This window comes from Theropithecus gelada, chromosome 3 (assembly GCF_003255815.1).
Source record: "Theropithecus gelada isolate Dixy chromosome 3, Tgel_1.0, whole genome shotgun sequence".
Lineage (NCBI taxonomy): Eukaryota > Metazoa > Chordata > Mammalia > Primates > Cercopithecidae > Theropithecus > Theropithecus gelada.
This window is the reverse complement of record NC_037670.1, coordinates 8,223,177-8,239,622: the sequence shown is the minus strand read 5'-3', so window position 1 is coordinate 8,239,622 and position 16,446 is coordinate 8,223,177. Positions and strand designations below refer to the sequence as shown.

At 48.4% G+C, this 16,446-nt stretch overlaps 1 protein-coding gene across 8 annotated transcripts in view; it reads left to right on the top strand.

Annotated features, from left to right (window-relative positions):
- The window catches only part of GTF2I (general transcription factor IIi), a 105,665-nt gene extending 95,766 nt beyond the window's left edge, over positions 1-9,899 (top strand). For 5 of the 8 annotated variants that reach the window (XM_025379396.1, XM_025379392.1, XM_025379395.1 and 2 more), the window contains 8 exons: positions 632-712; positions 1,633-1,716; positions 2,393-2,576; positions 4,693-4,721; positions 6,019-6,060; positions 7,127-7,168; positions 7,968-8,043; positions 8,753-9,899. In XM_025379396.1, the coding sequence (XP_025235181.1) occupies positions 632-712; positions 1,633-1,716; positions 2,393-2,576; positions 4,693-4,721; positions 6,019-6,060; positions 7,127-7,168; positions 7,968-8,026 (521 nt within the window). In that variant the 3' untranslated portion in view covers positions 8,027-8,043; positions 8,753-9,899. The remainder of the gene's footprint in view (positions 1-631; positions 713-1,632; positions 1,717-2,392; positions 2,577-4,692; positions 4,722-6,018; positions 6,061-7,126; positions 7,169-7,967; positions 8,044-8,752) is intronic. The other 3 variants (XM_025379391.1, XM_025379389.1, XM_025379388.1) reach the window with 2 other exon arrangements.
- The last annotated feature ends 6,547 nt before the right edge of the window (positions 9,900-16,446 follow it).

The window sequence follows — 16,446 nt, the reverse complement described above, 5'->3', positions numbered from 1 at the left end:
AAAAAAAAAAAAAAAAGAATAGCCATTGAGGCCGGGCGCGATGGCTCACACAAGTAATCCCAGCGCTTTGGGAGGCCAAGGCGGGTGGATCACCTGAGGTCAGGAGTTCGAGACCAGCTTGGCCAACATGGCAAAACCCTGTCTCTACTAAAAATATAAAAAATTAGCCAGGCGTGGTGGCGGGCGCCTGTAATCCCATCTACTCAGGAGGTTGAGGAGACAGCAGAATCGCTTGAACTTGGGAGACGGAAGTTGCAGTGAGCCAAGATCGCACCATAGCACTCCAGCCTGGGCAACAGAGCAAGACTCCATCTCAGGAAAAAAAGAAAAAAGGAAAAAAAAAGAAAAAAAAGGAAAACCCATTCAAAGTTGTAGTTGGGGCTATTTCATAGTTTTCGGTTCTTTAATAATTGGGTGGCTCTGTTTGTGTGTGATGTTCTCCTAAGCACCGCCAGGAAGAGAAAACCAGTGAAAAGCAGCCCTTCAGGGGGCGTCATGTCTTCCTGAAATGATGTACCATGGAAAGAAAGAACCTTGAACAGGACTGAGATCAAACAGTCTCAGACAGCATGATTATTAGAGATGTTGACCATGTTTTCTACAAATTCTGATTTTAAATTTATATTTTCAGGAAAAATAAATTCATCACCCAACGTTAATACTACTGCCTCAGGTGTAGAAGACCTTAACATCATTCAGGTGACAATTCCAGGTATGATTTCTCTGCTTCCATCATCGTTTGTGGGGGTCTCTTAAGGGCCTCTTGGACTCTCCCAGCTAGAGAGGTTTGCTCAGCCCCTCCAGGTACTCAGATACATTACACATTGCCTGGCGCTCCTCCCAGACCCCTACAGCAGTTGCCTTCCAAATACACTTGCTATCCAAACAGCTCCCACAAGTTTTGGCACTTGGCATGAGCTAAATCCTGTTAACCACCCAAATGTGTCTAGTCTGTTCCTTAAAAAGATTCTGTATAAGGCCGGGCACGGTGGCTCACGCCTGTAATCCCAGCACTTTGGGAGGCCGAGGCGGGAGGATCACTTGAGGTCAGGAGTTCAAAACCAGCCTGGCCAACATGGTGAAACCCTATCTCTACTAAAAATACAAAAAAAAATTAGCCAGGCGTGGTGGTGCGTGGCTGTAATCCCAGCTACTTGGGAGGCTGAGGGAGGAGAAATGCTTGAACTCGGGAGGCAGAGGTCGCAGTGAGCCAAGATGGCGCCACTGTACTCCAGCCTGGGTGACAGAGCGATACTCCGTCTGGGAAATAAAAAATCTATGTAAAACAGCAGGTAAAGGTCTTTATAACAAGAATAAGTTTGTAACATTTTTAGTTAGGCATTATTTTAAACAATTTCAAATTTAATTGAGTTCAAAGTGCTCAAATACTTAAATCATTTAAAAATGGCAAATGCTTGAAAACATTACACAGAGCTCCTGTAAATTGGGATTAAAAGTGCATCATTGAGCAGCAGCTTGTACCTGTAGTCCCGGCTACTTGGGATCCAGGAGGATCGCTTGAGCCCAAGAGTTCGAGGCCAGTCTGGGCAACATCGTGAGATACCATCTCTTTACAAAAAAAAAAAAAAAAAAGCAGTATTTAAGTTTTGGATTTTCTCTGAACTGTTTTAGATGATGATAATGAAAGACTCTCGAAAGTTGAAAAAGCTAGACAGCTAAGAGAACAAGTGAATGACCTCTTTAGTCGGAAATTTGGTAAGTTTTGCATTTGCAAAGTACAGTTGCTATAAGCAAAGAGATTTGTTTTAATAAGATCTTTTCAGCAGATGATGGTTAGGTGGTTGTAATCCTCCTATAGAAAAGGAATTAAAATTTAAAAGTAAGTGTTTTGTTTATGCTAAATTTATTTAATAAGATACCATTAGTGTTATATTATCGATTGTCAGTACAAAAGTTCATGAATTTAAGGTTCACTGTCTGGCAGTGTGGCTCACGCCTGTAATCCCAGCATTTTGGGAGGCCGAGGCGGGTGGATTCGTTGAGGCCAGGAGTTCGAGACCAACCTGGCCAACATGGTGAAACCCTGTCTCTACTAGAAAATACAAAAAATTAGCCGGGCATGGTGGCACATGCCTGTAATCCCAGCTGCTCAGAAGGCTGTGGCGTGAGAACTGCTTGAACCTGGGAGGCAGAGATTGCAGTGAGCTGAGATCAAGCCATCGCACTCCAACCTAGGTGACAGAGTGAGACTCTTATCTCAAAAACAAATTTTTTTTAAGGTTCATATTTAAATTTGTTTGACGTGTACAAAGACCTTAGTTAACAGCAGAGACAGTCTTTAAAATAAATGTTCATCTGGTGCTTTTGACAGACTTTTTAAGGCAGTGGGTTAATCTGTGCTGTTGTGCTGTTTGTCTCACTGTCACTGTAGGTGAAGCCATTGGTATGGGTTTTCCTGTGAAAGTTCCCTACAGGAAAATCACAATTAACCCTGGCTGTGTGGTGGTTGACGGCATGCCCCCGGGGGTGTCCTTCAAAGCCCCCAGCTACCTGGAAATCAGCTCCATGAGAAGGATCTTAGATTCTGCCGAGTTTATCAAATTCACGGTCATTAGGTAAGTGAGAGTTTTCTGCTTAGTCACAGGAACGAGTCTGGAGCTCATGAGGCTGACTCATCTAAAACGCAGCCACAGGTAGTCATCGAATCAGGCTTCCTGTGCTACGCAATGAACAAATAAAGATAACTTGTTTCATCGTTAGAATGTTAGATGTGCCTCTGCCTAAGCCGACTCTTTTAATTCTTTGGCAAAGGGTTGGCAAACTAGGACTGTTCGCCAAATTCACCCTGCCTCCTATTTTTAGAGACTTCCTGAAACACAGCTACGCCCGTATTATCCATGGCTGCTTTCCTGTCACAGTGAGTAAATAGCTGGGACTGAGACGGCATGGCCTCCAAAGTCTAAAATATTTACTCTCTAGCACTTTATAGAAAAACCTTGGCCAGGCACAGTGGCTCACGCCTGTAATCCCAGCATTTTAGGAGGCCAAGGCAGGCAGATCACCTGAGGTCAGGAGTTCCAGACCAGCCTGGCCAACATGGTGAAATCCTGTCTGTACACAAATACAGCAGTTAGCTGGGCATGATGGTGCGTGCCTGTAGTCCCAGCTACTCGGGAGGCTGAGGCAGGAGAATCGCTTGAACCCAGGAGGTGGAGGTTGTATTGAGCCGAGATTATGCCATTGCACTCCAGCCTGGGCGACAGAGTGAGACTCCATCTCAAGAAAGAAAGAAAAACTTTGCCAACCTCTGTCTTAGGGCGCCGTGTCACAGGCTTTGGCTCAGACGGATTCAACCTCGCATCAGCCATTTGTTAGCCTGGTCACTCTGTTCCTTGTCTGTAAATGAGAGTGACCATTGTTACCACGGAGAGTGTCAGCTCCCTCCCGTAGAGCAGGCATGATGATTGTACTCATCCTCTAACACCATTTGAACGCCACATTCCTTCCTGTGTCCTTGTTACCATAAGAGACGCCCACCTAGGCCGGGCGCGGAGGCTCACACCTGTAATCCCAGCACTTTAGGAGGCCGAGGCGCACGAATCATGAGGTCAGGAGATCGAGACCATCCTGGCTAACACAGTGAAACCCCGTCTCTACTAAAAATACAAAAAATTAGCCAGGCGTGGTGGTGCGTGCCTGTAGTTCCAGCTACTCAGGAGGCTGAGGCAGGAGAATGGCTTGAACCCGGGAGGCGGAACTTGCAGTGAGCCAAGATGGCGCCACTGTACTCCAGCCTGGGCGACAAAGTGAGACTCCGTCTCAAAAAAAAAAAAAAAAAAAGGAGACGCCCACCTGAGCACCAACCCCAGGTTATCTTCCTCTTTTCTTCCAGCGCCCCAGAAACTTAGCTACAACTTAACCTACCCAATCAGTTCATCATCAAACTGCCACTGTCTCTAGTTCACATCTCTCAGGACTGGCACTCAGAAATCTCATAATAAATCCTCTTGAGGCTTCTTCTCATTCACTCGTCTTCTTCCAACCTTCTTTCCCTCAAAATCTCATATTTTTGTTCCGCTTCCCCATGGTCATTCTCCATATCATTCCCAGGAGTTAGGCCAAAAGCCCCTTGCGTTCTTCTGTGCATTGAACTTAGAATCACTCTGTTTCCGGCCGGGCGCGGTGGCTCAAGCCTGTAATCCCAGCACTTTGGGAGGCCGAGACGGGCGGATCACGAGGTCAGGAGATCGAGACCATCCTGGCGAACACGGTGAAACCCCGTCTCTACTAAAAAATACAAAAAACTAGCCGGGCGAGATGGCGGCGCCTGTAGTCCCAGTTACTTGGGAGGCTGAGGCCGGGGAATGGCGTAAACCCGGGAGGCGGAGCTTGCAGTGAGCTGAGATCCGGCCACTGCACTCCAGCCCGGGCGACAGAGCGAGACTCCGTCTCAAAAAAAAAAAAAGAAAAAAAAAAAGAATCACTCTGTTTCCTGCTCTGGCGTTTCTGTTTTTTGTTTTTCCTCCATTTACTGCGTAACATTTTCTAACAGTGTTCTTATTATGGATACGTATCTATCTCTTCCATAAGTTTATAAGATCATGGATAATACTCCTCACTGTAGTACGTAAATGACATGGGCTAGATATGAGTTGAATAGACAGTTATACCTGTAAATCCTTATAGAGTGAAAATAAATTATTATACTTTACAATTTGTTTCTCTCTTTAGACCATTTCCAGGACTTGTGATTAATAACCGTGAGTATTTTGTGAAGTGTTTCTGTTTTTTCCCCGGGGTCTGACATGTGTGCGTGTGAGTGTGTATATGTGTTTAAAGTATATCACGTTCCTTCACCTACGTCAGCAGCCATGCCAGATACTTATTTTAGCCCTCAGTAAAAACACCAGGCACTTCCAAGTTATAAAATTCTTCAAGCTTCTTAACTTTTCCTATCCTCGATGTGCTTAATCATAAAATGGTAATAATAGCAATGATTCTGGGGGAGTCGTTCCAGTAGATGGAAAGCATCTAGAACAAGTGTCAGCAAGCTCCTGCCGAGGTGTGTGCATAAAGTTTTATTGAAACCACCATCGTGTTCATTTGTTTATGGCAGAACTGAGAGGTGGCAACAGCAAGTGTGTGCTTGCAAAACCTAAAATGCTTACTGATTGGCTCTGTAAGAAAAGAGTTTGCAGCCCCCTAACCTAGAACAGCATCTAGCCTATAGTATGTGCTTAGCCTACGGTATGTGCTCAGCGAATACAATCTATATTTATTACTGCTTTTATGACTGTTATAATGACTGTGCTTGGATTTCGTGCCAAAGTCAGTCACTTAATGTGCCTGCTTCTATTACTATTTCAGCACAGTGTCTGGCACACATTGGGCTTTCAAATATTGCCGAGCGGGTGAACAAATGTCCTTTCAATTCCTTAACATTGATGTCATTTTCAGTAGTATTTTAAGCCAAACTTAGTTTTCCAAGTGTGTTTTTGTTCTCTTAACTTTATTATTAAAAATGTACAAAAGTGAGTCCAGGAGCGGTGGCTCACGCCTGTAATCCCAGGAGTTTGGAGGCTGAGGCAGGCGGATCACTTGAGGTTGGGAGTTTGAGACCAGCCCGTCCAACATGGTGAAAACCTGTCTCTACTAAAAATACAAAAATCAGCTGGGCGTGGTGGCAGACACCTGTAATCCCAGCTACTTGGGAGGGTGAGGCAGGAGAGTCGCTTGAATCCTGGAGGCGGAGATTGCAGTAAGCTGAGATCGTGCCATTGCACTCCAGCCTGGACAACAAGAGCAAAACTCTGTCTCAATAAATTATTTATTCACATAAATAATACATACATAAATAAAATGTTCTCTTTTGTTCCTGTTCTCGTGCGGTAGTGTGGAATAGAGTTTTATGGTAATTACTATGAATTAGTGATTCTGAGGACCGTGTCAGAACTCTGAGGTTTGTATCCTTCTCATCTTGAGCAAATGTATGTAAAAATGCTTGTCAAAGGGAACAACACGTCCTTACATTATTAAACCAATCTGCTTCATTTTCAGAGCTGGTTGATCAGAGTGAGTCAGAAGGCCCTGTGATACAAGGTGAGTGAGGCAGGGGAGGGCCCGGAGCTACTCCTGCCACTCAGTCGCCTGCCCTGAGGGGACTCAGTTACACAGGGCACACATGCTTCTCTGTGGTTTTCACTCCTGGGTTTGACAGCTGATCAAAACATAAATTCAAGCTGTGGGTCCTGATTGAGAACAGGGGGCTGCAAACCATTTGCACCCCCTATCCCAGCTCAGGCCTAACATCAGGAACCCCAGGATTAATGGATAGGATGAAATGGCAGAGAAAGAGGGTCGTCATTTTAACCTGACTGTGTGCCGTCCGTTTCTAATGTCTGCCATAAGTGATTGAGCAAAATGTCCTTGAGTAGAAATGTACAGATTATGCTTTTAAAAAATTCCTTAAAAAACAAGTGGAATGGCCCGGTGCTATGTGAGTCATTGAAAGTAATGAGGCTGGGTGCGATGGCTCACGCCTGCCATCCCAGCACTTTGGGAGGCTGGGGCGGGTGGATCACTTGAGATCAGGAGTTCGAGATCAGCCTGCCCAACATGGTAAAACCCTATATCTCCTAAAAATACAAAAATTAGCCGGACGTGGTGGCGTGTGCCTGTCATCCCAGCTACTTGGGAGGCTGAGGCAGGAGAACCGCTTGAACCTGGGAGGTGGAGGTTGCATTGAGCCAAGATCACGTCACCGCACTCCAGCCTGGGCAACAAAGGGAGATCGTGTCTCAAAAAAACAAACATATGAACAAAAACAAAAAAGTAATGAAAAGCTTTTATTAAAGGGAGTAAACAGAAGGATGAGGAAGAAAGCATAACTAAGGCACTTGTTGTTTTCACAGTAGAGCTATGTTAAGACTGCTCTTTCAGACTTCAGCTGTATATGTGAACTTAGGACCACATTTGAGAAACAGAAATTTGAAAGTACACTTGGATAATTGTGTGCTCCACCTCAAGACCATGGGCATTGTTTCATCATGCGCCTGTGTTTGTACAGAGTCTGGAGGGCTTTTGTCCTCTTCCTCCTCCTGAGTTCTTTCATAGTATAAAGCAGCTGTTGAACAATGTGGAAATCAATCTCTGTGTTTCTCTTTAGAATCAGCTGAACCAAGCCAGTTGGAAGTTCCAGCCACAGAAGGTAAAAGGGTGGGGTGGTCCTGCAAGTCCTTAAGACTTCTTCTTTCTTCTTTTTCTTTCTTTTCTTTTCTTTTTTTTCTTTTTTTAAGACAGGGTCTCACTCTGTCACCCAGGCTGGAGTGAGGTGGTGTGATCTCTGCAACCTCCGCCTGCCAGGCTCAAGCAATTCTCCTGCCTCAGCCTCCCAAGTAGCTAGGATTACAGGCCTGCACCACTATGCTTGGCTAATTTCTGTATTTTTAGTAGAAACAGGGTTTCACCATGTTGGCCAGGCTAGTCTGGAACTCCTGACCTCAAGTGACCTGCCGGCCTTGGCTTCCCAAAGTGCTCGGATTACAGGCACGAGCCACCTCGCCCAGCCAAGACTTTTTACCAGGACAAAGGATTGTGTGTTTAAACTATTTCACTAGAACTGAGTGGTGGTTTTGCTCTCTTTCTTCTGGGTGAATTGGATTTGCAGGTTATGCTGTTGCGAGATGACGCATAGCTGCTTTTGCTCCATTTCCCCCAGATGACTTGGTAAATTCTCCGTGAATGACTCTGCTACATAACCTAGATAACATAATGTGTGTCCTTTAAATGCATAAAAGCCAGGAGATGTTTGTTACTTTGAAAACTTAAGTAACAAAATTTTGAATGTGTTGCTAGAGAGACTTCTCTCTCTGAAGCTCTTTTGATGTTTGGTGTCTTGTCCTTCTTATTATTAAACCATATCTTAGTAAACAGTTTGGTACGAATGGATTTATCATTGAGCAGGTCTGCAAAATAATTAATCGGTACCATTTTGTTTCCATTGATAGAAATAAAAGAGACTGATGGAAGCTCTCAGATCAAGCAAGAACCAGACCCCACGTGGTAGACCTCTTCCCTCCTAGGGTAAATCAGCTTCTGTGTCAGGGATGCCGTGTGGTGTCCATCTGAACCCCCTGCATACGCGTAGCTAATGTGATCTCCCCATTTTCACATAAGATGGTGGCCCTGCCTTCAGGGAATGTGGGAGCCAGGTGGGAGCCTTCCTGGATGTTTAAGCTAGAAGATTCAACAGGGAGATTCTCCTTGGATCAATATATGTCTCTCAGTCAAAGATGTAAAAGCACTTTTGCCTTAAAAAGAATGTTGTTTCTAATCTATAGAGTAAACGTTGTCCTTCTCATTGGAATTCACTATGAGTCAGAATCATTAGACTGACTTTTTTTTTTTTCCGTAGTAATAGTATTTTGCAGAGTCTCACAGAGCTGCAGATCTATTGTTCATCTTGCAGAGTTGAGTTCACAAGTCTGATCCTGTTATTCCAGATTTCTTAAATTTGGCCAAGTTATAACAGGAGCAGTAGCTTGAGACCCGAAGTCAGGAAACTTTGACAATGGATTTTTTTTTTTTTTTTAAATCCAGAGACTTGTTGTACTGGAGTTTGCCTTACCCTGTCAGCTCATGGACTTAAGGTTTCATCCCGCTTTATGAGCGCATCTGAATCCAAGTCACTGTCACCCGAATTTGCAAATTAAGTTGTGATATTCGTGACTGTTAAATTCCTGTAATTAGATTAACCTGTTTGCTTGCTTGTTTGTTTTCTCTCCTATTTTAGCTTAAAGTATCAGTGGTTGAGAAGAGCTTTTCGGACGTGTTACTTCCCCAAGCTGTGTAATATACTTGTATAACAGAAATACCTTCTATACAAACCTTTTTTTCTACTTTTAGATAGAAATGTCTACTTTTTCAGCAGTTCTGTGAATTAAAGAGCAGAGTGACTGTGGGTCTGGAATGGCTGGTGTACTTGGGAATGTATTATCAGGATTTGACAGCAATGCTGGAAACGACAGGGAAAATGACAGGAATGAATCTCACCAGATTTTTTATGTACTCAGCAGAGCCTTGAGTTACGGTGTTTATTTTCCAATCAAGTGAAGATATCTCCTACTGGAACATCTCAGCTTCTGCAGTGAAGAAAAATTCCTGTGATAGTTCAGTTCTTTAGTTTTTCTATTTGAAAAAAAAAAAAAAAAATCATTTAAATGATCTTTTGTTCACGGCTCTCCTTAATGACTGAGTGAACAGTTCCTATCTGTATATTTGACTAAACCTTTTCCTAAGCTATCTCTCATGGTTCCTATGTTTTTTTATCATAATTAAAAGCAAAACCATCTGGATCACCTAACAGTCAGAGGTCAGTATCTCAGCGTGTGAATTACAGAGTAAATACAGAGAGAACCTCTTCCACTTTTACTTTTCGTCCAAATAAAATGCATGGTGTACCAGAAGTTGAAGATCGGGTTGAGGATTGGGGCTAGCTCGATGACACTAAGGCCCCCGACATCGCGGGACGGGACCTGCTGTGGCGTGGATTCTTAGGAACGTGGTTCTAGCCGGCCCCCTCTCCAGGGCTCGCCGTGGCCGGCGTTACTTCCTAGTTCTTCTTGTAACCCTGAGGTGCCAGCACGGGGAGGGAGGAGGGATCAGGGGGCTGAGGATGCAACCTCTGACGTTCTGCGCCTTCCTAGGAGAGTCTTACATGTGTTGAGATTTCACAAGCAATGCGAGTTGTAAAATACCAGCTCTACAAGAAGCTAGGCTCTGTGACAGCATAGTTCTCAGTAGCTTTATCACAATATTCACAATGGAGAATTATATGACATGGTAGCAGAAATAGGCCCTTTTATGTGTTGCTTCTATTTTACCTCAAATTGTAGATATAGGGTAATCAATAAAATCCATCCATGCCTTTCACACACTAAGTCATTGCTCTCTCGGCTGTTTTCATGGTTCTGTCTGGGGAAGTTCGGGGGTGGCTCGGCGTAGGTGGGACGCAGACCGAGGCAGAGGCTGGCGCTGGGCAGAGCCCACCGGGCCTCCCGGGGACAGTGCCACTTGCGGTGTTTCTCAGACCACTGCTGTCCATCTCCTCTGAGCTGGGCCAGGGCCCCCACCCACCCTTCTATCTGGGCCAGCCAGCCATGGATGAAGAGCAGCTCACATACGATTTTGGGAGCCAAAAGCCCCTGCCATCGAGAGCTCATGCGGCAGCCCCTCCTGCCTGAGCCCACACACTGGCTCTGAGGCTCCTCTGTTCTCAGCGTGGTCCCTGCCTCTGCCGTGCCCCATCTGCATGGGCCAGAAAGGGAAACTGATCTCACGATTGGCCTGCCTGCTAACCTGGGAGGAGACCGCTTCTCTGATAGCATCTCACAGTTCTTTGAACGTGTCCTTAAAACGTGCCCTGCCGTGCCACCCTCAGCCACACCTCCCGGTGCCGATCCTGGAGAATCAGGGCCATGGCAAGGCTGCTGTTGGCGAAAGCCCAGCTCTTCCATGAATCTCCATTCAGCTACTGGTTTCACACTTATTTGTGAGGTCACAGACTTGCCAAGGAGATTCATGATTCAATCCGTTACAACAATTCTGTGTGTACATAACACATTTTTTTTTCTTTTTCTTTCTTTTTTTTTTTTTTTTAAGACAGTCTTACTCTGTTGTCCCCAGGCTGGAGCGCAGTGGTGCAATCTCAGCTCACTGCAACCTCCACCTCACAGGGTCAAGCAATTCTCCTGCCTCGGCCTCCCGAATAGCTGAGGTTGCAGGCACCCACCAACACACCTGGCTAAATTTTGTATTTTTAGTAGAGATGGGGTTTCACCAAGTTAGCCAGGCTGGTCTCAAACTCCTGGTCTCAGGTATATACACATATTTTTATTTTATATATATATATATATATACACACACACACACAAAGGATTTGATTTAAGCCAGGTGCTGTGGTGTACAGCTCTAGTCCTAGCTACTAGGGAGGCTGAGGTGGGAGGATCACTTGAGCCACTGCAGTGATTATACCACTGCACTCCAGTCTGGGTGACAGTGAGACCCTGTCTCTTAAAAAGAGCCCTTAGCTACCTGCATTAATTAATGAACAGACAGTGCATTTCTGTGTGGTTTTGTTTTGTTTTTTTAAGACGGAGTCTCACTCTGTTGCCCAGGCTGGAGTGCAGTGGCGCAATCTTGGCTCACTGTAATCTCCGCCTCCTGAGTTCGAGATTCTCCTGTCTCAGCCTCCCGAGTAACTGGGATTACAGCCACCTACCACCACGCCCGGCTAATTTTTGTATTTTTAGTAGAGACGGGGTTTCGCTATGTCGGCCAGGCTGGTCTCAAAAGTCCTAACCTCAAGTGATCAGCCTGCCTCGGCCTCCCAAAGTGCTGGGATAACAGGCGTGAGCCACAGCGCCTGACCTCAGGCAGTGCATTTCTAAAAGGTGGATAGTGTGATTCTTCAGAGGGTGAAGGGGAAGTTAAACTTGCCCAGTAAAATCTTCATTAGCCGAGTAGTCTGGATTGAAAAAGCAATACAATGCAAGTAGGTGTCTTCAGTTGCATTTTGAAGTAGGTTGGTCTCTATATTTCTTTTATTTTCGAGACAGAGTTTCGCCCTTGTTGCCCATGCTGGAGTGCAATGGCACAGTCTCGGCTCACTGCAACCTCCACCTCCCAGTTCAAGTGATTCTCCTGCCTCAGCCTCCTGAGTAGCTGGGATTATAGGCATGTGCGACCACACCTGGCTAATTTTGTATTTTTAGTAGAGACAGGGTTTCTCCATGTTGGTCAGGCTGATCTTGAACTCCCGACCTCAGGTGATCCGCCCACCCTGGCCTCCCAAAGTGCTAGGATAACAGGCGTGAGCAACTGTGCCCGGCCACAGGCTGGTTTTTCTGAGCCTCCTCCAGTCCCCCATTTCTGCTTTTTTTTCTCTCCAAAGATCAAAAGTTCCACTGGCGAGGAAGATCAAGGGACCAGGCCTTTCTAGTTTCCACATTATACTACAAGCGCTGGTCTTAGTAAATTCAAGGCACCTGGTGGATTTAACCATTCGAGGGCAGAATTGTCACACACCAAAGGGGCATCTTTTGGAAAGTCACTGCACAGCGACCACCCATCTTCTGGAAGGTCACCGCTCGTCTTCCTAAGTGGAAGCCCCAGTTTCTGGACTTGGGTGTGTTTTGAGGATTTGATGTTCTCCCAAAGTGCCTCCGTTTCCCTATGATGGGGAAGAGGAAGGGGACGGATTTTAAGAATCCTGGAGGCCGCTGTCCCTGTCCTTAGACCTGTGAGTCCAGGGAGATGACCACAGACAGGGCTGTGGGTCCTTTACTCTGAAAAGCATCACTTCCCCTGCCTGGAGTTCAGATCCTGCCTGGATTCATGGTGGGAAGTGAGCTCTGGCTCTCTCTACTTCACCCACGGCTGGCTGCCCGCTCTCCTGGCTCACCGGGCAGACAGGATGCAGCTTGCAGCCGGTTATAGAAATCACAGGTTCCTAGGGGCCTGGTGGCCCATCAGTGACAAAGGGCAGGTGGACCTGGTATGGCTGCACCAGAGGGGCTTTCTCACCCTGGGAACTGGGCTAAAAACCAAGCCCAGACTGTGGCCCATGCTTTTGTCCCCCTAGCCGCCTCGAGGTCCCTCCCTACCTGCCTCCCGCACCCCCACCCCACCTTAATTCTTTTTTTTTCCCCCCCCGCCAAGACGGAGTCTCGCTCTGTTGCCCAGGCTGGAGTGCAGCGGTGCAATCCTGGCCCCCTGCAACCTCCGCCTACCGGGTTCAAGCTATTCTCCTGCCTCAGCGTCCCGAGTAGCTGGGATTACAGGTGTCCACCACCACACCCAGCTAATTTTTGTATTTTTAGTAGAGATGGGTTTTCCCATGTTGGCCAGGCTGGTCTTGAACTCCTGACCTCAAGTCATCTGCCTGCCTTGACCTCCCAAAGTGCTGGGATTACAGGCGTGCGTGAACCACTGCGCCCAGCACCACGCCTTACTTTTGAGGAAGTGTTGGGAAAGCCGGCTGTGACATAGCTTGTGAGGCAAGCCCAGCTAGGGAAGGTGTTTCCTGCCTGACTTCCTCCCCAGAAGCAATAGCGGGGCCTGCTGTGGCATCCACTTCCTGCGGGGACTCAAGGCTGCTCACGCCTCAGGCTACATAAAGCAGGAAGGACCCACGCAGGAGGACCCCTCCAGAGGTGTGAGGGCGATTTGGTGGACACAGGCAGGGCCAGCAAGAGAGCAGAGGGCCCACCTCCCAGAGCCCCAAATGCCACAGGCTGAGAAGGTCTAGCTACATCCAAAGGACCTGTTGAACTCCTGCCCCGATTGACTCTCAAACTGTCCCCTCCTGTACGGTGCCCACACCCTCCAGGGGAAACCCCTGGATAGACAGCAGTCCCTGCAGGTCTCCAGAAAGACAAGGCCGGAACAGGGAACCCGGGGTGCGTGTTCATGAAGCTGTGGCAAGTGTGGACACCACAGTCCCAAGTTTCTTTTTCTGGCCTGCGGGAGATGAGCTTCGGTCCCACGGGGGTGACAAGGTTGTCCTCATGCATGATGGGAATCTGCGGTGCCTCTGCACCTGTGTAAGCCCTCAGTGAGTAAGCGGCGTCTACAGGTCCCGCCTGTCTGCGGGCGGCCCGCCCCCATCTCCAGGCCTGTGTGACTTAGCGACTGTCCCAGATCTCCCCAGGGAAGTCGGGCAGGGGCCTGGCCCTCGGCAAGTCCCAGAGGGAGCGCACCACCGCTGACTTCACTGCGCTTCTTGGGGCTGGGGAGATGTGGAAATGGCCACTCCAGACCCGGTGACTGGTTGGCTCTTAGGACATGGTTTCCTCATTACAGAAATTTGTTTCAAGTGTACAGAAATCAACATCGGCCAGGTGCAGTGGCTCATGCCTGTAATCCCAGCATTTTGGGAGGCCGAGGTGGGTGGATCACCTGAGGTCAGGAGTTTGAGACCAGCCTGGCCAACATGGAGAAACCCCGTCTCTACTAAAAATACAAAAATTAGCCAGGTGTGGTGGCAGGAGCGTGTAATCTCAGCTGCTCAGGAGGCTGTGGCGGGAGAATTGCTTGAACCCGGGAGGCGGGGGTTGCCGTGAACCAAGATTGCGCCATTGCACTCCAGCCTGGGCAACGGAGCGAGACTTTGTCTCAAAAAAAAAAAAAACAAAATTCACCGAAGCCCCCAGGCGTGGTGGTGCACTGCAGAGTTTAGCCTTCCTGGGTGGCAGAGGGCATCTGGGCCCCTGAGCACGGAAGTGGGGCTCCCGCGGGGGCGGGGCTTGAAGAGTCCCCATTCCTGTGGTGCATATTTGATGAGGGCCCATGTCGTGCCTGGAGCTGGGCCAGAAGCCACAGTGCATGGCCCAGCCTGTCCATGGGCTTGGTTACTGTCAGCCTGGCCATATCAGGGAAAGCTTCCAGGCCACCCACACAGCTGCACCACACCCAGACCAGCTCTCCAAGGGACATCATGAGACTGCCCCCACTGTCAGAGCCCCGGGCCGGTGGTCCCAGCAACTTGGGGTGCCTGCTCTCCTTCGTGTGACATTTTCTTCATTCCAAGCTCAATTTAAACAGCAAGAAGCTGCCCTGCCTCCTATCTGGCAATTTCCCTGCCCTGCAGCTTGGAGGCAGCCCCTGCGCAGTTTGTATCTGGTGATGGCCAACGTTCGCCACCCTAGTACTTGACCCTATTTAATCCTCACGGCAGCCCATGAAGTGGGTAGATTGGTTAGTGCCATTTCACAGATGAAAAGACGGAGGCTCAGGAAGCTTCAGCCACGTGCACAGCTCAGCCGTGGCCTGCACATCTCCCCACGCGGCCTGGGTCTCCGTCTGACTCCCCTGAGTTGAATGTCTAGGGCCTGAAGTCCGTTCTCTCATGTCCCTAGGCCAAGGGCTGGAGATCAGGTCTAGGGGAGAAGGGAGTTCCCAGGGCTGTGGTTCAGCTGTGTCCTGAGCCAGTCTCCCACGGGCAGGTCCCTGATTCCCCTCTGCCGAGGCCTCGGGGTCCACCCCTGCCAAGCAGAGCCCAGCACAGGTGATTTGGTTGATAAAGGAAGACGGGTCTCTGGGGAGGCAGTGAGTGGCCCACGTTTCTTTTTTGCCTTTTTTTTTTTTTTTTTTGAGATGGAGTCCCACTTGCTCTGCCTCCCAGGCTGGAATACAGTGGTGCGATCTCGGCTCACTGCAACCTCCACCTCCCGGGTTCAAGCGAGTCTCCTTCCTCGGCCTCCTGAATAGCTGGGATTACAGGCACCTGCCACCACGTCCGGCTAATTTTTGTATTTGTAGTAGAGACGGGGTGTCACCATGTCAGCCAGGCTGGAGTGGCCAGCGTTTCTGCCTATTGACACCTGCCTGCCAATACAGGGTCGGTCACATAGAGCCAGCGCCATAGGCACCTTGGGGCCCATCCTGCTGCCCTAGGCAGGAGGGAGAGCTGGTCCTGTGGGCCGGCCCGGGAGGCTGCCACCCAGGGCTGTTCAAGGGGATGGATCCTGGCTGTCACTCACTCAAGAAGAGGCAGCAGGAGAGGCTTAGGTTAGACCTGGGAAAGAACTGTCCCACACAAAGGCTGATTTGCTCCAGTCCTAGGAACTGCTAGATTTCCTCTCCTGATAAATTGTGCCAGAGGGCACTGTGTGGGTCCCATGCCCTGAAGCCAAGCCCCCTTTCTCCCCATATGGTCCCCACTGGCCTGGCCTTGGGGATTTCCTGGTTAAGGAAATGGCGAGCTCAGCCCATCTGGGGAAGGCCAAGTGGCCTGAGGGTGGAGAAGGTGACATTTGGAAAAAGGCCAGGACCGGCAGCTCAGACCTGGAAGCCCCCACTGCCCGCCAGCCTGGCTTGAGGTGACAGCTTCCCTCATGAGCCCCCTTCCCCCACCCATTCATTCATTCATTCATTCATTCACATTGTTCAAGGGCAAGGCATGAGAGGGCAACAGTTAAATCATGATCCTGGGTCCAGACTGCCTGAGTCCAATCATGGTTCTAGCCTGGCGCGATGGCTCATGCCTGTAACCCCAACACTTTGGGAGGCCAAGGCAGGCAAATCACTTGAGGTCAGGAGTTCGAGACCAGCCTGGGCAACATGGTGAAACCCCATCTCTACAAAAAATACAAAAATTAGCTGAGCATGGTGGCGTGAGCCTGTAATCCAAGCTACTGGGGAGGCTGACGCAGAATTTCTTGAACTGGGGAGGCGGAGGTTGCAGTGAGGCAGGATTGCGCCACTGCACTCCAGCCTGGGTGACAGAGCAAGACTCCGTCTCAAAACAAAAACAAAACAAATCCCAGTTCTGCATTTACCAGCTGTGGCAATCTGTTTTCCTCTCCGTTTTCCCGTCTGTGAAGTGGGAAAAATTGGACCCACTCCCTGACAGCCTCCTTGTGAGGAGAAGATGTGATCGTAAATAGAAAGCACCTAGAATAGTGCTTGACGTAGGGCGGGGTGGCG